Source organism: Gymnoscopelus microlampas (assembly GCF_963454915.1).
Source record: "Gymnoscopelus microlampas genome assembly, chromosome: 14".
NCBI classification, from domain to species: domain Eukaryota; kingdom Metazoa; phylum Chordata; class Actinopteri; order Myctophiformes; family Myctophidae; genus Gymnoscopelus; species Gymnoscopelus microlampas.
This window is the reverse complement of record NC_139951.1, coordinates 30881693-30908101: the sequence shown is the minus strand read 5'-3', so window position 1 is coordinate 30908101 and position 26409 is coordinate 30881693. Positions and strand designations below refer to the sequence as shown.

Genomic DNA, 26409 nt, shown 5'->3' with positions numbered 1-26409 from the left:
AATTTCATGAATTTAAAAAAAACGAGACAAAAAGAAGACTACAGTACAATACACGTATACCACCTTTAATAAATAAACATTTTCCCCACGAAAGCTTCTGCTATTTGTGTTATTCATTGCAAAACAATAAACTCAAACATCGAACAAGAAGTTTGGAAATTTGTGTTTGGTAGAATATGTCTCTGTTGTAACAATGCTTCTTGGCAATAACTTTTATACAACATTGGTAAGCCTGTTTATTTCCCTTTTAAATGGTGCCCCATTTGTAAGGAACATGCATTTGTGGGAGCAGCACAGCTGAGCTTGTGGGTTGCACCCCTGAATAATTTGCCTAATCTCTGCTATTGACTGCTAATTGTTTGGTGGATTGCGTCTATCAGTAACAAGTGGGGCACCATGCTTTCCAACAGTATAAAAACACAAATGTCCAAACGTTTTTGTTCGATGGTTATATGTATTTCCATTTGATACAATATTTTGCATGAAATTATTTACTGCATTACTGAATCATCATCCAACTCGTCTCTACTGAGAAAACTTACAGAGACTGAAATTGAAACAAACCTAGTGTGCGAGGCAAAATAACTCACCCCTTTACACAAACAATGCACATAGAACAGAAACTAAAATTCACATGCCTGTGATCATCTCACTGCACTGATCTCTCTCCCCAGTGTGTCTCTCTCTTTCAATTTTGATCATCATTACTTAACTGTCAAATACTGTCAAAGAAGACCCATTTCTACACATCCACAAAAACGAATTTTCTTGCAGGGGAATGGAGTCCTAAATGTAAGGACTTTGTAATACTAATACAGTAATAACCTCAGGAATTGTTTTTTATTTTATTTATTTATGGGGATTGTTCTGGCTGAGATTGTTGGATTCATTTCCAGCAGGGGCCATTCCTGAGGTGACCAAAATGATACGTTAGTGCATGTTCAGTTTGTCATTCATGGCAAATAATGTACCATAACACAAGACACAAAGCAAAACCCACTCTCTGTGGCAAATGATCAAATCAAAGATTCCCTTTGTTGCTTCCAATACTATTATAATAAATTATAAACCAATTAACATTTATTTTAATTGCACTTAAAAAAACTAAAACTAACTTTCCACAGAACGCCCAAGTTAAGATATATTAAGAACCTCTTTCGCTCATCCTGGCATAGCATAACAGTCAAGTTAGAGGGTAAAAATAAAACATTTTAGAAATCTTACATGAGCAATATACATTTTTTAAGTGTATGTGTCAACTGTTCATTATATCCATTCTTTCTCCAGCATAGGATTACACTTCATTACAACACTTAACATTATCTATTTTTTCTTTTCTTTTCTTTTTTCTTCTAACACTTCAGGTAAACACTCCACTGTCATACAGCATAGTGTCCTTTTTTCATGTTGAGAAAACTAAGTGCTGTGTAGGGGAGGTATCCACCTGTATTTTCAGATTTAGACTCTGTCGTGCGACTAAGTATAAATCGGGCTTAGGGAACAATGCAGTGTGTTCCAGAAGACAATTCTGATTGTCCCATCAGTGTGTGACACTAATGTGTCATTTGATCTGTCTCCTTCTCATGATATAACCAACTGTTCAACAGTTTGTACAGTATATATAAATTCAGTTTTAGCAGAAAAAAGGGCTCACATTTGTTTCTTTTCAAAGTTGTAACTCACAAGTACAATAGAAAACAACCACAATAAGGCATATATCATCATAGTTATTTGCTGGCATTTGTTTAAAACTTTTTTTTTCTTTTTACAATTATAATTTACATAAAATCTTACCCATAGTTTAACCAAGTTGTTCCTAGGGTGAATTATTGTTGAGGTTTACAGTATGTTTTAATGGCAGATTGTCATTTATTAAGTGCAGATTGTGGCACTTGTATCAGATACAGCAGTGTTGCCTGTCTGTTTATGTTGCCTGCCAAACCAGTGGCAGGCTATTGCCTTTCCAGGATTACAAATCCATCAAATGTTGGTTTCCATCAGCTTTGAATTAACCATGTTAAAATCAACCAAGCTGCAGTTTGCACACCAAGTTCCCTGGTATTTATCAAGACATGGGTTTTGTTTATCAGCCATTTAAAACCCCTTTACACACAAACTAAGTTAAAAAACGAAAAGGGAATATAGACTCTGTCTGTCTGTTGCCCTGGGTTGTCTGAGGTCATTAGCACACCTGGTGAAAAGTGAGGAGTGGGGCGCTTATCGGCCGTGACTGCAGCCCGTCACATGGTCTGAGAGTGTGGGACCACATGTCAAACAGTGTCACCACATGATAGACCCAGAGACTACAGAGGAAATGCGTGTCTGTCTGGTCACTTTGTGCTTCCTGGTTGTGGGGGTGACAACAAGACCTTGCCCGTTTACCTACAGATGTAGCTGTCGCAGCTGACCTACTTTTTACCTGCTGTTCAAGCCCTTCTGCTGCACTGGTGCTCTACCCAATGAGATCATTTATTTTAGGAAATCAACACATGCAGAAAATCGTACTGAAACAATACTTCAGTTGAGTATATACAGTAGGTAACACGCTTCTGTTAACATACTACTGAGGGTATGTGTTTGTTTTCAAGCCAGCACAGTCCCCATTACCGGTAATGATTTCTTGGCTGTGTTGTCTGTAGGGACCATGCTTTTAATGCCATTATTGATCATGGTCATCATTTGTGTTTGTGTTTGTTTGTCTGTGTGTATGGCTTTTTCTGATTGATTGACTGACTGACTGACTGACTGATTGATTGATTGTTGCACACAGCTTGGCCTCTATTACAGTGAAGCCCTTTTTCACCCTGTAATGCAAACTACCAGGGACGAAATCGTGCTCAACACTAGCATGAACAACTGTTCTAAGAAAGATGTTAGATCTATCCTCTATTTTAGTCTTTCTGTTATGATGTTGGCCGTGTAAACTGTTACATAATTTGTGTTTTCCTTTGTCAATCGTCTGTAAAATGTGAAAATGAATGTTGTGGCTGTTCGGTATAAACGGTTACATGTCGCCTTTCCGACATGTCGCCTTTCCGACGTTAACTAACCCTGTACCTAACCCTAACCCTAACCGCACGCGGAAGCCACTAGTCGGAGTAGCGAGATGTCGGAATGCAGACATTACCCCGGTATAAACAAATGAGTGTCACACAAAAGCATAGCGAAAATAGCAGGTCTACAAGCTACAAGGCTTCAGTCCGACGGCAACGTATGTTTGAAATGCTGAACAGGTATAAAAGTGGTTGCATAGCTACTGTGAGTCTATACTTGGGTATGTCTGTGAGATATGTGTTTGTTCGTTTGTGATTATCTGACAAGTTTTGCTATTTCTGCTATGGCTGTTGAAACATAATGCAATCACAAGTGATAAATACAGGACACACACACACACACACACACACACACACACACACACACACACACACACACACACACACACACACACACACACACACACACACACACACACACACACACACACACACACACACACACACACACGCAAGGCTGTCTTCCAACAGGGACAGGGTTGAGAGAGATTAGCAGCAGCGTTTTAAACCATGTGCTTGCTAAGCTCCCTTCACCTCTATTTCAATTTCACATGCTGGCCTCTGCAGTCATCTCTATGAGCCTGCAATGCAATGCTGCTGTCACTGGAGGGCGCTGCATCAGAAATGCTCTGGCAGGACACAAGAGAGTAGTGAGTTCTACTACAATATGAGGGAAACTGAAATTGGCTTTGGTGAGTGTGTGGGTGAGGCTGAGGGAAAAGCATAAGGGTGAGATAGAGAAATAGAGACAGAGAAAGGCGGAAGGGTGATAGAAACAGAAAGAGAGACAGGCAAAGGGAGTATGATAGGGAACTAGAAAAAGTGCTCCTCTGAGACAGGTCTCCGCCAGGTAAGCTAGGTTATTGTGGGCCAGCAATGTTTGGAATTTGCCAATCAGGATGGAATATGAAAATGTGGACAGTTCCGTCTTGATCACATGACTATCCACCTGTTTCCTAGGCTTTTCACTGTGTTCCACTTCCTGTCTTTTGATCCAATGAAATCCAATGAAACCGGTCAGATGACTAATGATATCCAATGAAATCCGACAGGAAGTGGAAAACACACAGCCAAGAAACAGGTGGATAGAGATAATGTGTACCGATCTGCGTGATGTTTGGACACAATCTGTAGGAGTACGGTGCCGTGCACGGACGGACGGACGGACGGACAGACAGACAGGGTGCAAAACATAGTTTCGGCCATGCCTTCCGCCTGGCGGAGACAATGAACAGAGGTCTGTCAGCTAGCAGGTGTGCGGACCACTTCATTTTAAGAAAAGCCTCTCCTACTTTGATATCCTACTGTTTGTCGCTTACGCACCTGCTCTGAGACTGACTGGGCGTGCGGAAGTCTTCTCCACAAGAAAAGCTGTTTGAAGGCCTTAATTCACACGTCTACATGTCTGCTTTGCCTTTATGTTTCTCTGAGGCAGCTTCTTTGGCCAATCAGATTTACTAGGCTCTTTGACCAATCTCTAAATTCAACATGAACCTTAAAAACGTCCTTTTTTTTAAACAACCGACGACACTTAGAGAGGGGACTTTTACAGACAGACTTGCCACCCTGTGTGGACCCATGGAGGTATAACATTATTGTACTGAATGACAATTAAACCCTCTTGAATCTTGAAATAGTTGAGTTCTATAATGTGACCCTGTATGCAGCCAGTGGGAGGTTGGATTCGTGTTCGAGCCAGTGCCTTTTGTCACGCCCTCAACTGGACAGACAAACAGGCACACACACACACATGGCCATGGGGGAGAACCTGGCATAGCCAGGGTGGGAGGAGGGTGGACACCGGGAATGGCTGGGGTGGAGACGACAGTGGAGCATGGGGTCCTTAGTGGGTGTAAAAGCCGTAGTAGCCGGTGTCGCTGCCACTGTCCTTCTCGCATACCTCTCCGGTGCGTGTGGTTGGGGAGTTCTCGGTACTGGACGTGTAGGGCGACACCCTCCTCTTCTTGTTCTCACCCGCTGCACCCTCGAATAGGCCCGAGTCGGTCGAGTCCACAGATTTGACCGAGGGCGGCTCCAGCCAGGGGTCATCCTCCACCGCGGTGACCACACTCTCTTTGGATTTGTCCTGCAGCGGGGCTGGTCTCAGCGATTCCAGCAGAGAGACGTGGTGGAGCCTGTGGTTGCTGGGAGACATGGAGGAGGGCGAGGAAGATGACGACGACGACATGGGCCTGTACCAGCCCAGGCCGGAGCCGGGTTTGCCGGGGTGACTTAGGTACTGGGGGGAGGGGCGGCCGGAGCTCCAGCCCGCCGAAGAGGCCCCGCTGGCGGAGGCGAAGGGGTGGTCTGAGTAGTAGCCCAGGGCGTGGTGATGGGCCGACGTCTGCAGGGGGAAGGGCTTGTAGAAGCCGTTGCTGGAGAAGTCGCCTTCGTAGGAGGAGCCAAAGTCGAATCGACCAGGAGCCACGCTCTGCTGTGGGGACAGGTACCAGCGGCTGTGGGGGCCAGGGCTGGAGGAAGGGTCCTTGGACTGCTGGGCCATGCCGACGGGCTCTCGGCTGTAGAAGCGGCTCTGGGGCAGCGGGCTCATGTACTGCTCAGAGAGGTAGCTTTGTGAGTAGCAGGTCCCCGGCAGCAGCTGCTGGCTCTCGGTGGGGGAGGGGGTGAGGCGGTCTGACTCGGGGGCAGCATACAGCCTAGGCGAGGAAGGAGGGGACATGTGTGTGTGTGTGTGTGTGTGTGTGTGTGTGTGTGTGTGTGTGTGTGTGTGTGTGTGTGTGTGTGTGTGTGTGTGTGTGTGTGTGTGTGTGTGTGTGTGTGTGTGTTTGTGTGTGCACACGTGGGCGCAGCAGGGAGGTAAGGCAAAAAGCGAGTGAGAAGAAGAGGAAGGAGAAGGTGTTATTTCCTGCCAAAACCTCAAGCTATATACCCAAGTGTTTTAACTCACAGCCACACAGCACAGACGCACAATATTCACACGTATTAATTTAGATATTAAGAACATAATATGGCAGGAGGGGCCTGGACATTTATGTGGCATCAGTGTCCACGCCCTACAGTACCTCTTATTTACACACTCTGTAAAATCCTGAGTGTTCATTTAACTATTGACAGTGTACAAATGGGGTTAAATGAACACTGGGGATTTCACTGTGCATACTAAAGGGGTTAAAAGTTCAAATATTCTCAGCCAAGGTGCTACTCTTTTATTAATTCAGTTATTTTCTGGCTTACTTACGTGTCGTAATTGTCCCGGAAGCCTTTAGCGAAGGGGTTATGGTCTATTTTCAGCTGAGTGATCTGTGTTAGGAGAGTGTTTTATAGGGATAGGCATGTGAAAGAGAGAGAGAGAGTGAGTGAGAGTAATTATTAATGAGGATAACGTGTGATTTCTTTTCTGATCATGGGAATGGCTGCGTCTGGCGCATGGGTGTGGGTGCATTTCTATTCCTAGTGGTGGGGTAAACGTGTCTATCACACAACACACCATGTCTTTTTCATGTCAGTGTACGGTAACTCTTTGAAGTATTACACAATGTATTTTTAACTGTAACTCATGAGCTATGGGGGTCAGGGGAGGTGAAATTACACAGCCGTTGATGTTGTTGTTGTCGGGGTGTTTGACAAGTACGTAGCAGTCCATAAAGACACTGGTATTCTACAAATACCACTTACAGTACTTATTCATGAGGCCTACATGCATAAATCAAATCCATCTCCCTTAAACAAGGCTCTGCTATTAATCATTGATCCTAGAACGTATGGAGGTTGCATTCGAGATCTTGATATGAACTCATTGGGCATATATTTAGCCTATACCAAAGCTGTTTTTTTTACTCACAACCCCTCATAAAAAAATAAACACAAACAGAAGCTAAGTCTTCCACTGCCAAGATGAGGACAGGAATGCTGCAGGAAAGTTTTTGTTCATTTTTTGTATTGCATGAGGCCTAGACTCTGAACAAAATCATAATCACAATTTAAAATGATAATCGTCAAAGATTATAATTCACATAGACTATTCCAGATACAAACAGAATTGTTCAAAGAGACCACATTGCTAACATGTTTTCAACATGGAAACAAGCCATAGCACTTTTTTGGGTATAATCCTCTTATCAGACCTTGAATTGAATTGTATTTTCCTTTGCTTTTTTTTTGCAAACTGCTAATAAAGTATTCAGTTTAATCAATCAATCAACCCTAGCATCCCTATTCTGGGCATGTCATAATTGGTGAATACTTGGCATAAAATAGCATATCTGCAACCTGACAACACTCATGTGCTAATCCGTGTCTCTTTAATTACTCACATCAGCGTTCTGGTAGGCAGTGACTGCAATGAACTGTGTCTCGGGGAAGATGAAGGTCTGGGCCTTGGCAGAGAGGTAGGGCTCCTCTGTACCGTCCTCCTTCACCTCCACGATGTGGAGGCGAGGCTGGTACTTGTGGAGTGACTGGAGCACAATCATCTAGAGTTGCCGAATGCAAAGGCAATGGTACAATGACAATAAATGACTAAATCTCTCCATTGGCCTATACTAAAGATGAGGTGACAGAATATTATCACAAGAAAATGTAATGGAAATCATTAAAAGTCAAGATCCCAAAACTAATCTTATTAGTTTTATTAGGACCAAGCTTGTGAAAACTCTATATTAGCCTATATATAATTTGATGATGAGGATTATTATTAAATTATTATTATTATTATTATTATTATTATTACTATTATTATTATTATTATTATTATTATTTTATGACAAAGCAGGTTGTTTTACAGTAGGGACAAAAAGCGAACCAAAAAAAAACAATATGTATGTTTAATTTAGATTATAGCAGGTTTCACATGGCTGTTTTTTAAAATGTTTCCTGTTACGTAGCTTAAAAAGAGGAAGAGGACTTACTGTAAAGTGATAGACATACAAAATGAAAATGGTTTAAGACAGCATGCAGGAAGAGAGGACAGCACATGCACAGTACTGTACCTGTGCCACATTGTTAGAACTGCCTTTGTTGTTGGTGAGCTTCAGCTTGCCGAATGACACTTCCTGTCTCATCCAGTGAGCTCCTGTGTTAGGAGAGTCCGGGTGCATGTACATCCTGTTGCCTGTTGGTAGAGTGGCAAAATCAAAACACGTTATAAGTATTCAGTATAGTTGTCTCGACCACTTTCAACCTGACTCTATTTTGGCCATGTCATTATCGCAATGCAATGCGTTTGTGAGCTTGTAGATCTGCTGATCTGATGAAGTATGAAATAGGTTAAGTGATCACTGACGTTTTCGCCGTCTCATGTAACAACACTGTACCGTATGATATGATTTTATATTTCAGAAACTGGACTTAGTTATGTAAAAACACTTGCAGTAGTAGCCTATAGTTCACTCACTCAAGTTAAATCTGGAAATCACAGGAAACTCAGGAGGTGATTTGAGAGTGATGTCACATGAATGTCCCCAGTTACCACAATGATCCACTAACCTTGTTCACAACACTGAATATAATTTAGCAAAACTGTGTCACAGCCACCACTTTAACACATCAGCTGTCACCTGTAGCCACAACACCATGCACTCTCACCCACTTTTTATTACTGTGGTAAAACTGTTGCCATTCAGAAAAATGTAGACACAAAAGCCTGCCTGGATGACTCTCCAGATAACTCAGGGTTCGATTTGCTAGGGGGAAAGCCATACCTCGGCTTTTGATATTTCCTCTGGGGGAGGTGTGGGGGGGTATTTTGAGGGGATATATTTTCACTATTTGCTGTAAGAAGAAGTACTGTATATAGGGCTTGAATAACTTTATTTTTTTACAAATCGAACCCTCTATATACTTTTCCGTAGTGTGAACAGAAAAGCAAATAGTTGCAGGGAGACACCACCCACGTACTGGAGTGAGAGAGATTAAATGAAACTGAAACAAGTACAAGTAGTCATAAATACTGTGTTCACTTGATGGAGTAAATTAATGCTCTCTTGCATCACTCAAAATGATGTGACAGTGTCCGGTTGATAAAGTGGGGTCTGGGAAACCCCCAGTGGTCTAGTCAGTGGGTCTCCAGAAAAATTAAGAAAAGTTTAAATTGTTACTATCCAAATTTGGTATGATTGACTATGCTAACAAATTATGTTTCAATATTACCGGTTGTCCATTATTCCACAATTATTATTAATATATGATTTTATATAGTTTGATTTAATTGAAATCATATTTAAGTGTCCGTGTCCCTAGGACAAAATCTGGTCCATGGCTTTAATGTAACTCAATGTGGGGGTCTGTGACATGAAAAAGTGAAAACTTAATGATTGGAAGCTAATGGTATTAAAAAATGGTTAATAGATTAGTAAACTTTACTAAATGAGAGAAAAGTGCAAAAGATGAGTGTAAATCATATGCTGTAAAGGATTTAATCTATGTAGAAATTAGGATCTTTATTCAAATAATTAAATTAAATAGAAATGCTATTTTCCATAAAGTTAAATTTCCAACTTCCTACAAGGCATAGGCCTCGGAAACACAGGCAGGTGTTGTACAAACGGCCAGTAATATTGTTTATTATTTATGTTGCATATATCATCAGACTGGCATTTTGTGTTAAATGCTTAATTTAAGTAGGCTAAGTAGTATTTTTGAGTCAGGCAATTTCATTTGCTATCCTACTATAATTCTAGTAACGTCTGTAGTGGGAGTAGGTGAAGCTACCCAGTTCTCCTCAGTGGCTCGACCAATTGCTCTGATTTTGCACACAGCCATTGACCATTACCATCTGAACTTAACTGTGAAGCCCGTTTTTCTATTTCATCAAATCTCAGCTTCTTATTAGCGTTTATGTGTAAAACACTGTCTCCATGGTTACGGGGCTGCCCAGCTATGGGACGAACTGCCTCCCGGGTTGCCAGATCATGTGCGCATATCCCCCCACGGATGCGTCGACCGGGTATGGTCTAGTTCATTTAATTTATGTAACACTGCAGGCCTCTGCATTATTCATGCAAGCCAGGTGTGGTCAATTAGTGCCTGCAGTCAGTGTTGCCATGTCTACTTATAAGCGACTTCGGGCTTGTTTTTCTATGAAGTCGCTTGTAAATATTGGTTTTGCGTTTTTTTTTAGTAGTTGCTTATTTGGGCTTGTTTCCAAATGTTGGGATTATTGTTTAAACCAGAGATTCCTTATATAACTCTATGAGTCAAAAAATGTCATGTCAAGAACCTCCAAACTAAAGTATTTGTCCCCAGACTAGAGCTCACAACGTGTCACGATGCGACTCGTTGTGAGCTTGTAGATCGTCTATTTTCAAATAGCCAATGTACGTATATCAGTGTATATATAATATAAGTAGGTGTATATAAGTGCTCATGTGGCCTAGTCGCTTGTTTTCATAGACCTGGTTGCTTATTTCTCTCGCAAAATCATCTGGCAACACTGCCTGCAGTAGTAGGCCTAGTACATGATTAGTTCAGTGTGAGGCCAGCTGGACATCCCAATGTAAGTAGTTTTGTGGGGTATTTTTTGTTAGTGTGCGTGCAATGAAATATAAGTACCAATGTGCTTTTAATATAATAATGCAGGGATGTAGTTATATTCTCAGATGTTTAAACAGTTAACGTTAGCTACAATAATATTACGTTAGCAACAATAGCTATAATGTTATAGCTAACAATAGCTATAATGTTATAGCTAAGTATCTATAATGTTAATGGTTGGATACAACTTTTGGGATGCACTTTGGTATGTGCATACCAGAGTTTTGGTTAAGCCTACATTTAGAAAATGTTTTGCTAAATGTCACTGTGCTACAGTATGTTTTCCAGGTCACAGATTTAGCTTGCCAACCAACATAATTAATGTGCCAATATAGTATATCAGGATGACAAGATATGTTACATTTTGTTCCTGAGCTCACCTGGCATGTTGGCCTCTGCTTTGCCACACTGGACCCACTTGCCTCCCTGGTACCTCCAGTGATGCTGGTCTGCCAAAACCACATCCACATAGACATTGTAGTGGGCAGAGGGGTCCAGCACACTGATGTTGAAACTCAGGAAGGGAAACATCCTCCTAGACAGACACAAACAGTAAAATCCTCAGTGTTGATACATCCATTTGTAACTCAGAGAGTACACAAATGTGAATGGGACCATATGGTTCTCAGAGTTAAATTAAGTTAAATTGTGTGTGTAGATTTTACAGTGCAGCGAGGACAATACCATGAGACGATCATATTCACATTCAGGCATTCACAGTTTGGATCATGTTTATAGAATGGGTGCAACAAGGTACAACGGGTACGGCATAAACAAATGGGGCATGCCTTCCCAACTTGCATCATTCCCAAGTAGGGTAGTGCCCGTTTATAATTGTGGAAACGGGTACTTCACTGGGTTCTCTAACAGCGGGTACAGCGAGTACTCTTGGCAACAGGTACAACGGGATGGGTATTGCATAACCGGGTGGGGCATGCATTCCAAACTTGCATGGTCCCCGTCTCTCGAGTAGGTCTAGTTATTATAATCTACCATAAACTATCCCATTATGCCCCCCCCTTCACTTCAGCACTAGATAGGGTGAGACAGACCCCCCAAAAACATGGGTTTTAGGTGATCATTCAAAACATGTCACCGCTGTAGAAAACCACTCTAATGAGCAATTTACACACTTTCACAGTCCTTTCATAACATTGATAGTATTTCTCAATCTTATGTTTTTGACATCACACAATTATCTTTTAAACCACTGGCTCTGATTGTACAGTTTGCACTGAGTTTGTCCAACAAATGGGACACTTCTCAATCTCAAGTCATCATTCTCAAACCACAATAACAAAAACTTGAGGGTGAGAGGGAGTCCCCACCTCCCCTCTTCCATCCACTGTATGCAGACATTCTAGCAGCTCAATCACAAGACAGCAGATCTGTCCGTAAGGGTGGGGTATCCTATTTTCACTAGGGACACATGGCTACCCTGTGAAACGTGTAAATGAGGTTAAACACATTCATCAATACAAAAGGTTACACGAATGAAGAGACTCTAGAGGGGCTCATTGTGTGCAGATGTGGCAAATGGGGCATGGACTCAATGTGTTCACCTGCCTGTACTAAAAGTCTGATATATTTTGTCGTCCAACGGGGTCACACATCAAAGATAGCAGATCTACAAGCTCACAACGTGTCGCGGTGCAACACGTTGTGAGGTTGTAGATCTGCTATTTTCGGCGCACAACTACCATGAACTGTTTGTCTTCGGTTCACCGACCAAAGGAGCAGAGTGCAAGCAATGGGGGAAGGGATGGCGCAGAGTTTCTACTGTACTGTATGTGTGTGTGTGAGCAAGGCAGGGTAAGGGAGCATAGGTGAATATTTTATGTTGCTGTTAATAAAAGATGTCCCAGAAGCAGTGTCTGATTGCTGGAGGTTTACTGGACGAACTGATTTTGATCACAGAGGCCGTCACTGAGAAGAGGTAAGAGAGAGGTCAGGCTGTCCCCAGGCGATTCAGCACAGAGGCAAGCAAGAGGAAGCTGGGACAAACAAACACTGTGAAAAAGGTATTCACACACTTGCACACACACACATCAGCATGCACAAGGCACACATTACGCACTGAGACACAAATGCACACGTGCACACATTTACTGGATGCATGCTCACACCCACAGTTCACACACACACACACACACACACACACACACACACACACACACACACACACACACACACACACACACACACACACACACACACACACACACACACACACACACACACACACACACACACACACACACTAGACGCATACATCCACTGTCCACATCTAGAATGCAGGGCACAGCGTGGCTGCAGAATACTACCACAACATTAGTTTTGATTGAGTGGTTCTCCCTTCTCTACTGTACACTAAATTATATAACTCCTTTAACATTCACAATTGGACCCATTATCCATTCATGCTATCATTGCATATGATGCTGCAGATTATGAGGGAAAGAGGGAGAAAGGGAGAGGGGCGAGTGATAGGGAGAAGGGAGAGGGAGACGGGGAGGGAGGGATGGAGAGAGAGTGAAGGATGGGAGCCTATTTCACCCACACAATAACCTGGCAAATGCTGGGTAGGGGGTACTGGAACCTAAACACACCGATTAATGAGTCACTTTACAACGTGTTGTCAGCACTAACCGCAGCAAGCTTTGTGCTGTGTTTTCTTACACATTCTATACAGTATATAAACTTCAAGTTGTGGTGGTGTCTGTCTATCTGTGTCTGTGGAGATATGTCCATATACTCTATGCAACCCGATCGCCAGAGGAAACGTTCTCATTGAACGTTTTTCAGCGTTTCTCAAAATCCGTGCATAGACTACTGGAAAACCACAAATTCCGTGCATAGCCGCCTCGCATCTCCCCCATTGTGACTAAACCATTTCGGAGCCGCGCAGTCTCAAGGGAATTGTCGCTTTGTGAAGGACCACCGAGCGCGCTAAAGCGCGCGAGTTGCCGTCCTGAACATAGCGACATTCCCTTGAGCCTACTCAGCGGCGTTTGAGTTACGTACCGATAGGCACAGAATCGTAAATTTTGTTGTGGGGACTGCTCTACTTCCTGTTTTTTCCGGGTTGCGACTGGTTACGCCCACCGTGGGACTCCCCGTACATATGCACGGAATTTGGGGGTTTCTAGGCGACTATGCACGGAATGACGTGCACAAATCCGTGCAATGTATACTAATTCTCTGGCGATCAGGCTGACTCTATGGACAGGAAATGCCCAGCATCAATACAAATTACCACTGTTTTGTGTCTGAGCTCAGTCGGTGAGAGAGAGGGGAAGAGCACAATAACCCCAAGCCGCAAGTGCTAGTATATACAATTCTAGTTTTGGTGGTTGGTGTCTGTGGGGGTTAGGCGGATTATCCCCAAATTCTCTAAGAAAAACACCTCCCTCTTAACATTTCTTTTTATCCTCTCCAGTCTGTCTGCCCGTCTGTGTCTGTGTGAACAGCAGATCTCCGGCACCGTTTGACCGATCCACGTGAAACTGTGCACGCACACTCCCAGTAGGTCATGTAAGAACCTACTGGCCTACTTTCAAATCGGCCTCATGGTAGCGCTATAACAGGCCAATTCGCTTTTTGGCCTATAACTATATATTTTCTGCCATTTTGCTACTACTCCTGCAGATTGTCCAAACCTCACACAAATCGGTCCATATTATCTCTGCAGTCATCAAGATAAGTATGAGTCAGATTTTGCAGGTTCCATTGCAATTGGCTGAATGCCTTCCAAACTTTGCGGGCCTTGGGTAGGCAACCTGCCCACCCAACCCTGTGCTCAGAGGGTCACACTTTTCTAGTTCAATCTGAAATTGCGTCTTGAGTTAATTTGCTCTGAAACACCCAGACCTAAGATTTACTTAATCAGTTCATGTATAACATCTTCTAATTCTAAACCCTTTTATTTAATCACTTCATGTATGCTATAATCTAAGCCAATTTTTGTTCTCTGCCCTTAGCTGCCCTGCTGTACTGCCATGTCTTATCTATAGTCATTACCTTAATTAGGAATGTGTAATCTGATTAATTAAATAAGGTTAGAATATTAATATATATGGAAGTATAATCCCATATATTAGTTATGTCCAAAATAAATAAATAAATCATTAATAAATGTATAAATTAAGCATAATGGCTGTGGACCAAGCGGGGGATCCGTGGACCACACAAGCTACTTAACACAAGCCGGGGCCCGATCAACCCCGGCTGGGTTGCCTGGGCAAGGGTGTCTGATGTTGAACCCAGGATACATCACTGATGATGTGTCTAAGTTGCACCAAAAGTGTTTATTAGAACTAGACTATAACAATCGTTACTTTTTGGTATGACGTGACCATGTAAATTCAGGTCATTTAAATTAATTGTGGCCCCACTTCAAACTGTAGTGTCGTAAAAACAACCAAAGTGTACAAGGAGAGACGTGTTAAGAGGCCTCGGCACATCCTAGAGTGTATGCATGTGTATATTTGTGCACATATGATGAGTGTGTGTGTGTGTGTGTGTGTGTGTGTGTACGTATGCACTACGAAGTGTTTGTATATTGAATGCATATGGGTAGCAAGGGAAACTTATATTAACCACTTAAGCCCTATTTAAAAAATAGCTGATCTTCAAGCTCACACTGTGTGGCATCGACTATTTTGGCCATGTTTGAACATCTATTTATCTATCTATCTATCTCTCTCTCTTTTCACAAAAACTGTGTGTGTAATACTGTGTATGTAGTCTGAATGTGTGTCTCACACCGTCCGACCAATAGCGTGGCATAGCAAGACCATCTCAGACGAGGAGCAGGTCCGTGAACAGTTGTGATCGGACAGCTGATAAAAAGAAGTCCACGTCATAAGTGTATTTCTGAAACTATTTTCAACTTTAAAAAAGTCAGAAAAAGAAAAAGCGTGGCTGCTATGCGGTCACATTTTGGCCTTTTCTCATAAGGCTGTGCTTTTGGACCAAAACTGTGCTTGATCTTTCATGGATGGAGAAACAAGATCTGCTGTGGCTGGTCTCCATTGGGCCTTCGAGTCTCAGTGCAGTTTAGCAAATTATCAGGGTTCTTAGTGAAATCCAATCATTGCAGCAGCTCTTTAGCAAGCAGCACAGAACAGGTGAAAGGTCTCTTCTTCCACTAGAGTGTTTAATATAAGTGAAAACAGAAACCGGTGGCGGCAGGCATTTCTGGGTATGAATGTATCTTGCTGCCCTCCTACACTCTATGAGATAAATCTAGAAAGTAGATTTGAAGAAGCATTTTCCTCCACTGATATTGTCATACTTACTTAAACTAGGGCCTTTTATTGGAAATCAGAACTGGGTTTGGGTGGAAACCAAAGACATCACCATTCACCACGCAGAGGCGTATTTGCATGTGGGAGGTTGGGGGGGTGCTCATGGGGTTTTCGTTCAGCGCAGCGTTCAGCCCGTTGAAAAACAGAGCCGTATTGGTACAGTGCTGCGAGTGGCAGTGTGGTAGCAGTGGTAAGAGAAGCCATGGCGCTCTCTGCCTATGACTGTCTGTGTATCGCATGGTTATATTTTTACAAGGACAGTTACAACCACAAGGAAATGGAACAAACAACTGCCTGCTACGCTGTATGAAAATATTTTTAGCTAGCGTGAGCTACTTTGCAATACCTGCCCTTAGAACAGGCTGGCACACAAGCACATGGAGGTTAGATGTGCCCCTACTCAGAGGGGCCACTTTGTCGGTGCTAGTTGCTTTAATAGATAGCTAACAGGCAGCGCTTCATCTACTGACTCCTCTTACATCTACGATCATGATTCGCCGATAAGATGATGGCTATGACATAGGACGGAAGGCTGCTCTCTCTGTCTGGTCCAGAAGTTTTGTGCATGTGATTCATGTGAATAATACTCATAGCTTAAGTCTGTGTGCTCCATCATACACAATGCCATGGAAACACACAAGTGCATATAGTGAGCCAGTCAGTAATTCAGAGACCGTTACAAATGTTAGTGACATTTAGAAATCAAAATAAACCGTGTCGGGTGGTGTCGGCGGGGGGGGTCGAGGGCTTGGGAGGGGTAACCACAGACGGGTGGAAAACAGAGGTTATAGAAAAAGGGAAAAAGATAAAGGGGGAGGGAGACTGGAGGAGGGGGTTCCTGTCCTGGGGATGTGAAGCCGAAGAGGAGAGTGGCTGGATATTCACCAGGGAGAAGACGTTTCTACTTGAGTGCACCCTCTGATTCATCCAGACAGGAGTTCACGTCCAGTTTATGTCACCGCACGTACACTCGATCATCTGTGATAAAAACATGCCAGTCTACAGCTGCTGCCGGACACAAGCACGCTTTCCATGAGGTTTTCACACTGCCTGGCATCCTGTTTGTTATGTTGGCTATGCTTTAAACAGGACTTCAGGCTTTACGGCACATTTATATGTTGAGACTGCAAATTTGCAGTGCAGCATGTCATAATGTATGATACAAAAGCAGCTTGAAAGAGTGATGCTTGTTTAACTTGATGTGTTTGATGTGTCTAAAAACAAAAAAAATATGTTGACATAGGCTATTTTCCACTCAATAAATTAAAACAATTAATATAAACTACAATAAATTGACCTAATGAACCACCTGCGGTACATAAATTTCAATCGGCCAAAAGAGTTTGACAGGATGAATGTCAATGAAAGGGGAAGCACTTGTTAAGCTACCTCTGAAAATATTGGCTGCAGAGGTTCTTGCGAAAAGCTGCATATGCACTCATAAACAGCTGAACAGGAAGTGTCAGGTCATGCTATCAAAACCTTGAAATAGGTTTCTCTCTTGAGGAGAGAGACAGACAGACAGGCAGACAGACAGACAGACAGACAGACAGACAGACAGACAGACAGACAGACAGACAGACAGAGAGCTTTCCACTTTCCTAACATGCATGCAAAAAATACAATATCCATTCTTTTAATTTATAATGGATTTAATCCTGGAGAATCAGAAATCAAAGTACTTTCATTGCTTAGAAGCTCAGGGAGACATGAAAGTGGTATAGACCTTATGGTTTGGGTTCACTGGACCAGAGTGTGAGCATCTGAAGCTCTGACTCCAAAGTGAAGCTCTGATCTATTTCTCTGAAAAGGAGTAATATAGTATGACAAAGAAATGTCATACTGTAGATCCTCCTACGAATACCTCTAGCCTATATTGCTCAAGGAACTAGAAAAACACTGGACTGCTTTGTATTTTATCGATAACAGTCGTTATACATTCAAAGTGTTCAAATTATGCCAAAGGCCAATTATCAAAATATTGCAGTTTTTAATGTTCTACATGCACAACGCATTACATAATAAACTAAATGACATGCATTACATAATCACAACAGGTTGTACTTTTAATTGTTGTTTCAAATTATGTTGATAACACAAGTTTATAGTGGGGTGATTTCTTTGTAACAAAAGATAAAGCTGGAAGTGTTACAGTACTTTATAACTTGTGAAACTAATGAACTTACAAATGAAAATGGATGGAAGGAAATACAAATATTTATTGTTTTAAATGAGTAATCCTGTTCTTTTTGGAAAACTAACATTTTTCTGTTAATCTCCTCCACCTACAATATCTATTATCTCATAATCAACCAATTCAATGAAGTTTCACTATTGTTGGCATCTACATATGAATTCAGCTTGTCTCAGAGAGGAAATTTGAAAAGAGTTTGAGAATTCAGCCACTTGCTATACAGGACTCAGAATGGATGTAGATTTCAAAGGCCAAGACCTGAACAAACATCTAAGAGATCCTGTCTGCCTATATACTCGACATCTACCAGAGGAGAGCAGAAGGTGAAGATAGCGTATCAAAAAAAGAAGAGATACCCAGCCTTTTGCTTCCTGGACTTCAAAGGTGCCTCAACTTCTCAGCATGGCCATCTAAAGACCCAGCAGTGTAAGACCCTGCTCTCTACAACCAACTCTCCTCTGCTTCTTTCTCTCGTCTTCTCAGCTGCTGCAGCTTTTGATTAACATTGCAGACCCCAGACATTTCTCTTGAAATCATTGAATTTTCATGGTATTCAAAAGGTAAGTTGCAAATTTAAGGAGAGAGAGAGGAAAGAATATAGCTTTTTTTCTTTGCCACTTGATGTCACACTTCTGCACAACCATGGGAATTTCTGCAAGACAAAGTTTACAGTATGGTTCGAACAGGGGCTCAGGCTGGTTTAACATGTCCATAGCTCAGAGTTTGGAACTGTGTGAATCTGTTTTTGTATTTTTCTTATTTTTAGGAATGAGGAAGATAATTCATATAGACAAGATTCAAGTATTTTAAGAGGACATGGGGTTTGTGGTTTTAACAGCATGAAAGATTGACTGCAGACATTGGTGACTTGAATGCCTGTGTCGCTTGCACGTTGTGGCTAAAGATCTGTCATGTGTTTGCTGTTTTTCGTTCTCTTGTTTGTGTTCCACGACCACTTGAATTTATTTGGGATAACAAAGTTATTACATACTTACTTATACTTTCTTTGTCCTCTCACACTTGAATGCACATTGCATTGCTGTTATTGTTGGTAATGGAAGCAGCCAGTGACAATGTCATACACTTATGTTTATTATTATACTTATTATATTATGTATAATGTGTGTGCATAGATGTGGTTGCATGCGTGTGTGGATATTGCTAGCTTGTGGATGAATGGAGGGCAGTGACTATATGACTATATGTATTTTAGGTGGAATATACATAATCATGCAAGTATAATGAATCACTTTAATTATGACCTGTTGATCATTATTATTGTTAGGACTAGTTACTCAAATGGAACACGCACGCACACGCGCACACACACACACACACACACACACACACACACACACACACACACACACACACACACACACACACACACACACACACGCGCATACACATACACATGCACAAATGTGACACACACACACACACACACACACACACACACACACACACACACACACACACAGCAAAGGGACTACTGAAGAATTCACAATGCAAACATGTCATAGATACCTAATAGTCTGCAATTGTGATAATGAACATGTCCTCTACATTTTATTAAATAACATTTATAATTAGGTCTATTGTTAAACACAGTGAATGGCCTATATTGGATATAAAATCCTTTTTACGCACGTTCAGTACAGGCAATATATTTTGTTTTTAAAAGACCTGATGAATAGCCTAGAAGTGGAATTTTGAAACGCCAAAGTAAAAAATGACACATGCTTTCCCAATATATAGTAGACACACAACAGGTGTATCCCTATTTGAGTAATGAGGAAACCCCCCTGAAGAGTGTTGGAATCACATTTGCAGCATTATGGAAATCAAATTACAGGTTAAGTAGACAATCATCGCCTGTTCTCAAAATCATAAAGGAGATACAATATTAGTGTACTTAATAAAAAGTTGCATAAAGAGTTTTTTTTTTTTGCTTTTTTTTTTTTTTTTGATAAATGGAAATTATACTTCCGTTAGGTTTTACACGTTATACCACATGCAAACCCCATTGAAATAGGCCCTATTCGACCTACTTTGCTATATTGGGCCTTTAATTGCAGCCTTACATTTAAATGAACAGGACCGTTACATTGACTCAAATATTTAGTGCAGTTTGATTTGAAAAAAATATAACTTAATAATAATCCATAAAATAAATGTGGTAGGCCTACCTATATTGATTAAAAATGTGTAATTGTAATTTAGTTGTTGGCTACTAGGTCATTGCTTTTCGGAATGCACATTTTGCAAGTGTTTGTAACTGTTAATTTAGTAAACCTGAATGTTAGCCATATTCTCAAACGATGAATGAAGACTGATCAGGTTATTGGTGACTGAGTGTTAAACTGAGAATCGAAACCAACGCTTTACATTCCAAAAAGTTCTGAAGAGAGAGAGAGAGAGAGAGAGAGAGAGAGAGAGAGAGAGAGAGAGAGAGAGAGAGAGAGAGAGAGAGGGAGAGAGAGCTAAAAACTTAAACTTTGGACCAAATTGCATTTGCCAACACCCCTATTACCGGACGAAGCCCCCTTTCAGTCAGTGGGTCCCAAATCAACTGGGATCAATCAGTTGCCTAAAAAAACAAAAAAGCGGCAACCGCGCGTTTTGGGACTTTGGCAGTGGTGTAAAGTAACTAAGTAGCCTACATTTACTCAAGTACTGTACTTAAGTGCACTTTTGAGGATGTTTTACTTTACTGCAGTGTTTCATATTTTTAATACTTTTACTTCTACTCATACTCAGAGGCAAATATTGTACTTTTTACTCCACTACAATTATTTGAAGACTATATAAGTTACTTGTAGATTTTGATTATCATTACAAAACATGCATTAGCCACTTCACTTCAGCCCTATTTAGGCTATTTGAAAATAGCCGATCAAGCTCACAATGTGTGGCTTTGTGACACATTGTGAGCTTGTAGATCTGCTATTTCTAAATGATTTGTATACATTTTTATGTGTAGCCTACTATTTTGTATTAGGCCTACTTTATTAGAAAAGTTGTGAAATGGGACATTCTGCATAATAAGTAGCCTACTTTCTACTTTCTAAGTACATTTTCATACCAATACTTTTGTACTTCTACTCAAGCAAATTTTGAATTCCGGACTTTTACTTGTAACTATTTCCACATTGCAGTATTGATACTAAATGTGAATACTTTTTCCACCATGGTCACCTGACGAAAACCCCTTTCAGTGGTTCCCAAATCAATTGGAGGATCAGTTGCTTACAATTAAAAAAAATAAAAAATAAACCGGACACCATCACGCGTAATTGGGGACTAGTACTTTTTCATATCTACTTACCGGCCCTGTTTGGTTATAATCATCTCGGTCTGGTACTTGTGGAACTTGGCCCACAGCGGGTAGTTGTTGAGGAGGGTCTGGGTCTTGCCGCACACCTGCAGCCCAGGTAGCGGGTAGAGGGGCCGCGGGTAGCCGTGGTGGTGGTGGTGGTGGAAGGCTGCCGATGGATAACTCTCCGGAGAAGCAGCGGCGGGGTGATAAACCTCCTTCCCACCGGACGCAAAGCCCTCTCCTCCGTAACCCTGTCCGCTGGCGCTCCTAGCCGGCGACCGCACGCCGCCAAACGGGCAGCTGCTGCCGAGGGACTGTGAGTAAAACCTGCCCGCCTGGTGGTGGTGGTGGTGGTGGTGGGCACCGAAGCCCCCGACCGTCTGCCCCTCCGTGTGGTGGTAGGATAGAGCCAGGGCGTCCTGTCCGCTCTGACCCGACGAGTCCGAGGAGGAGTAATAAAACCTCGCGTCCTGGATCCCCATCTTGAAGTCCGTTAAGTCCTTGGTGGTGCGGTGGTGGTGGAGGTGGTGAGTGTGGTGGTTGTTGAGATCGGCGTCCTTTCCGAAAGTTTGCGCGTCGGTCCCATTCAACATGCTGAGGTAAAGGTTAACATCTGCAGCCCCGCTGCTCGCAAGGAGGATGAGCGTGTAATGTCATGGGTTCAACTCCTTTCTAAACAGTCCGTTAATTAGGTTGAATGAAATCACATGCCAAAAAAATATTAAAATAATCATGAAGCAACCTTTCTGTCAAAAAAGTTTCTTTCTCCACAAATAACTGTGACTGACTCGCTATAGGCGAAGCAGCAGAGAGATGATCAATATATAGGCTATAGCCTATATCATTTAAAAACGCATACCATCTCACATAACGTCTAATTAGATGCCGTGTCTGTTTATTTGTTATTTTTTTCGCTACCAGTGACTGTAACGCATGGCCAGCATTCTAGTGTATGATATATCCATCATGTGAGTGGTAATATTTTGGAGGCGTGTCTGATGCATATAGGCAAGACGTGATAGGCTCCACATGATGACAGAGACGGCCCCTCTTTAATCACAGGACTGGTCCTTGGTGGTGGTGGGGGGGGGGGGGGTCTAGTCCTGTAGGCTACACAAGTTTTTTTTTAAGACAAAAAATAAATAAATAAATAGGCTAAACAATTTAATAATTATAAATTAATATAATAGGCTATTATAGGCTTTAGTATATAGGCTATAGAGACAAGGTGATGCAGAGTGTTGCTGCGACATTGCGACTGCAGGCCAGCCTGTCCTTTTAAATAGGTATTTGCCATTTAAGCATGAACAAAACATTGCAATTGCCTTTTTTAAATTTTGTCTTTTTAGATTATATTTATGTTGCAACATTAGCATTAATATCTAGACTTATAATATATAGGACAATATTATTGATGAAAACCTTTATATGGGTTTTTTTGTCAGATAGGGCGTTTACATTTGAACAAAATTATAACGCTATTTATAATATTCTGCAGGCTTTCACAAATCAATCAAAAGTAGGCAAACAAATTGGCCTTAAGTTTAGTTTAACAGGATGGTAGGCCAGGCCTATCATCTCCAACCCCTCACCCAAGTTAGACTGGACTAATCAAGATCTCACTCATTAAAATGTGAATGCTTTTAGGTCTAACGTTTAAAGGTAGTGTTGTAAGTGATATCATATTTTTAGTTAAAACAAACATTTATTTGTTAAAACGTTAAAGCTCTAATATTGGAAAGTAGGCCTAATCATTGTAAAGTGTCAGTAACACGGGTCTTCAAATAAACGCTTTTTGTGTACACATTGGTTGGAAGTTGTTGATCTCTACATGGACAGGGGAAGTTGTCTTACCCGGACACTATACATTGGACACTTCCGTTGCCCACAGCATACAACGCTGATGAAGGCTTGGCGAAACGCGTACGTTGCTGTCTGCTCTGCTTAAAATATATATATATATACATAAAAGTGCCTTAAATGGACTGTTCCGTGAGTGCTGGTATTCTCTTACTGAGATTTATTGTAAAGTAACACGGGTCTCCCTGTCTCTCCAGCTCTTTAATAAACAGAAAATACATTTTCAGGTGGGTTGCCAATTTCAGCCAATCAGGTGTGTTGCGTTCCAAAATTGTCTGCGAATTTCTTTGTCATCACTTCCAATTTAACTTGTTTATCCTGTATCCGGTCCTATCAATTCTGTCTCTGGATTTGATCAAATTGGTATCCTGACCTGAAAATTCGTTTTCTGTTAACTAAAGAGCTGGAGAGTGGAGAGACTACTATCACAATATAGAGATATTTAACGCTATTTAATACAAAACAAACTTTAATGTACATTATGCAGATACACATTCAAATGAAGTGAAATTGTTATCTTAAACCGAAAATTGAGATGCAAACCATGTAAGATTAAATAGACATGCTTCTGCTCAAATATGCATAGGCTGCTTTTACTTTTACACTTGGCCAAATCATGATTTGTATTTATTTGTATTTTTTTTTAGCTCTATTGATTAGAAAGGACTACCAGAAAACCAGCTGAATGTTGTGTGAAAACTGACTCAGAGTCAAATGACTGTGACTCTGATTAAAAACTGTATTTACTTTTATTATCTAATGACTTCATTCAGAGGTTAATGACACACTCACACTCACACATTCTGTCTCTCTCTTCCGATTTCTATGGTCTACTCTGCATGCATGCTGTACACTTTTACTTTTCCTGAAAGTTTATTGTTGGGACCCAGAACGGGGCACATGACATGCAGTAAAATCAGAGTTAAATTATAGACTTGTTATAAATTATACTTTTTAGGCTTTCTCCAGAATATAATAATACAGAATCCTTACAATAGTAATGAATAGTCATTGTATAATTTACATGTAAATAAGCCCTTGGATTGGCAAAGCCCACATATAGGACAAAACAGGAGTGTATTAATGGTAAATATACTGTATATATAGTAAATCACACCCATCTGGTAACATAAACAACAACTAAAAGCAAGTTCCATTTGGTTGACATTTAAAAACAAAAACCGTGGCTGTGTCTGATTGAGTCGTGCAGCAGTGGTTACAGCACTTTTAAGATCTGTATGATCGCTACTCTGCCTGGAGATGTCTTCCATAAACACAGATGAAACAGATAGCCCTGGGGTATTAGCTGTCCATGTGTGTGAGCATACAGTACTATATGTATCTGTCCAAGGAGATGTTCACATACATCCGTGTACACACACACACACACACACACACACACACACACACACACACACACACACACACACACACACACACACACACACACACACACACACACACACACACACACACGCACATGAGAAATCCCCCTAGTGCAGGTATGACACAGTTTTCTCCTCACCACATTGTCATTGCAGTAATCCCATTTCCTGTGTCTCTCCTAGCAAGGTGAGCTCACAAGGGCACGTGCTGAAGTCATCTGGGTTGACACGGATGGCGAGAGGGCCACAGTGTGAGCGACACCATGGCCAGGCCAGCCAGACACGTTCCCCCGCGAGTCAGCCGTGAAGCCTGATGTACACTTTGTCGTACAGCGGAGTGTAAATTCAGCGTGAGTCAAACCTTTGATGTAGGCGTGAGTACAAGTGAAGCATTAATTTTACATTATATCTTGAACTGTCTGACCTTTTTCTGTTGCCTTCATTGTATGTCAGTTGGGGTAAGAGTGTCGGCCAGTGTTATTAATAGTAAAAATGCAATTTCATTTACAATCCTGGACACAGAAAGCCGAGCAGCACTGTAACTCAATGCTGATATCAAATCCTAACAGTTGCGAGGGAATGTAGTAAAAGCAGTCTGAGTGGATCGGCAGTATGACCTCTGCGGCCTGACAGATTTAGAGGCGATAGACATCAACGGACGTCTTAGCATCTCTTCATTAACACTCCTGACTACTTAAGGAAACAGAGATTCATTTTTGTAAAACTGTCACATTACAGTATCTCGTATCGCCAACTCTCAGCCACTACAGAGGATTATCACAAGGTGACAGTTACACGGAGGGGTGCTGTGAGGAGGTAGTGGAAGGGGGGTGCCAGAGCTGGAACACAGCATAGATGACAGGTTAAAATACTGGTACATACTCAACATCAATGAAACTCATGGATGGCAAGAACCAATACTCTGTTCACACAAATTTGCCTAGTTTTTTAAAAGTCTTTCTTTTACTTGTAGTGGGTATGGGCGAGTACTCAGAAATAATGTATACGCTAATCTGTCAGTGTTAATGAATATTATGAGGGTCTCCAAGGTCCAGGTGTCAGGGGCCCCAGGATTTATAGCTGCGGCTCGTTTCGTTTCAGTGCTAAGTCCACTGAGGCTTGATGAGGGAAAAAGATAAAGAATATTGAAAGGATTATTTATACGTGGTTAATCTGGCTTGTTTATTTGAATTGGAACAGAGGCACTGTTTATCACTGGCTAACATTAGGCACGTTATAAAGCCTTCAAGTTGACACCACTTAGATTATAACTTGTATCCAGTGGATCTGCGTATGAAAGGAAAGGAGTGAGTGTCCCCAGCCCTGCCTCGTGAAACCCGATGAGGCTGTATGTTGACCATGGGTTCATCCTGTCACTCTCCATGCCATCACTTCATTCTTCTCTGCTGACATATTACTTCCTATATAAGTACTTGGATTGAAACTTGCTTATAGCACTTTGCTATAGCATTTATCGTCAGTGTTATTCTATAATCACACTGTGATCCCCCACTTATGTTTTATGTCAACTGTCCCTCTTGAGTGTATAACCCTTGGCCATAAATACCATCATCTTGACATCGCCCGATGTGGGTGGGCACAGCATGCTTGTCACACATGCTTCACAAATCAAGCCCACTGTCCATGCTGAACCATGGCCTTCAGTTCACTTTAACCCAGTTTTCACGCCCATAGCAAATTTTGTAGTAGGCCAACACATACAGTATACACACACACGCACGCACACGCAGATATCACACACACACACACACACACACACACACACGCACACGCACAC

At 41.7% G+C, this 26409-nt stretch overlaps 1 protein-coding gene across 1 annotated transcript; it reads right to left on the bottom strand.

The window, feature by feature from the left end:
* Positions 1-49: 49 nt before the first annotated feature.
* Positions 50-22291, bottom strand: tbx21 (T-box transcription factor 21). Its single transcript, XM_084079346.1, has 6 exons — positions 21376-22291; positions 10925-11079; positions 8003-8124; positions 7328-7486; positions 6253-6314; positions 50-5710 (listed from the first exon to the last, which is right to left on the bottom strand). The coding sequence occupies exons 1-6, from the start codon at positions 21957-21959 to the stop codon at positions 4897-4899; spliced, it is 1896 nt and encodes a 631-aa protein (XP_083935472.1). The 5' UTR covers positions 21960-22291; the 3' UTR covers positions 50-4896.
* Positions 22292-26409: the final 4118 nt, after the last annotated feature.

Excerpts from the sequence above, each read along its gene's own strand:
- tbx21 (XM_084079346.1), bottom strand. The coding sequence starts at position 21,959 with ATGTTGAATGGGACCGACGCGCAAACTTTCGGAAAGGACGCCGATCTC. Across the intron at positions 11,080-21,375 it reads ATTATAACCAAACAGGGCCG|GAGGATGTTTCCCTTCCTGA; the intron begins GTAAGTAGATAT and ends GTGTCTGTCTAG. Across the intron at positions 8,125-10,924 it reads AGCAGAGGCCAACATGCCAG|GCAACAGGATGTACATGCAC; the intron begins GTGAGCTCAGGA and ends CTCTACCAACAG.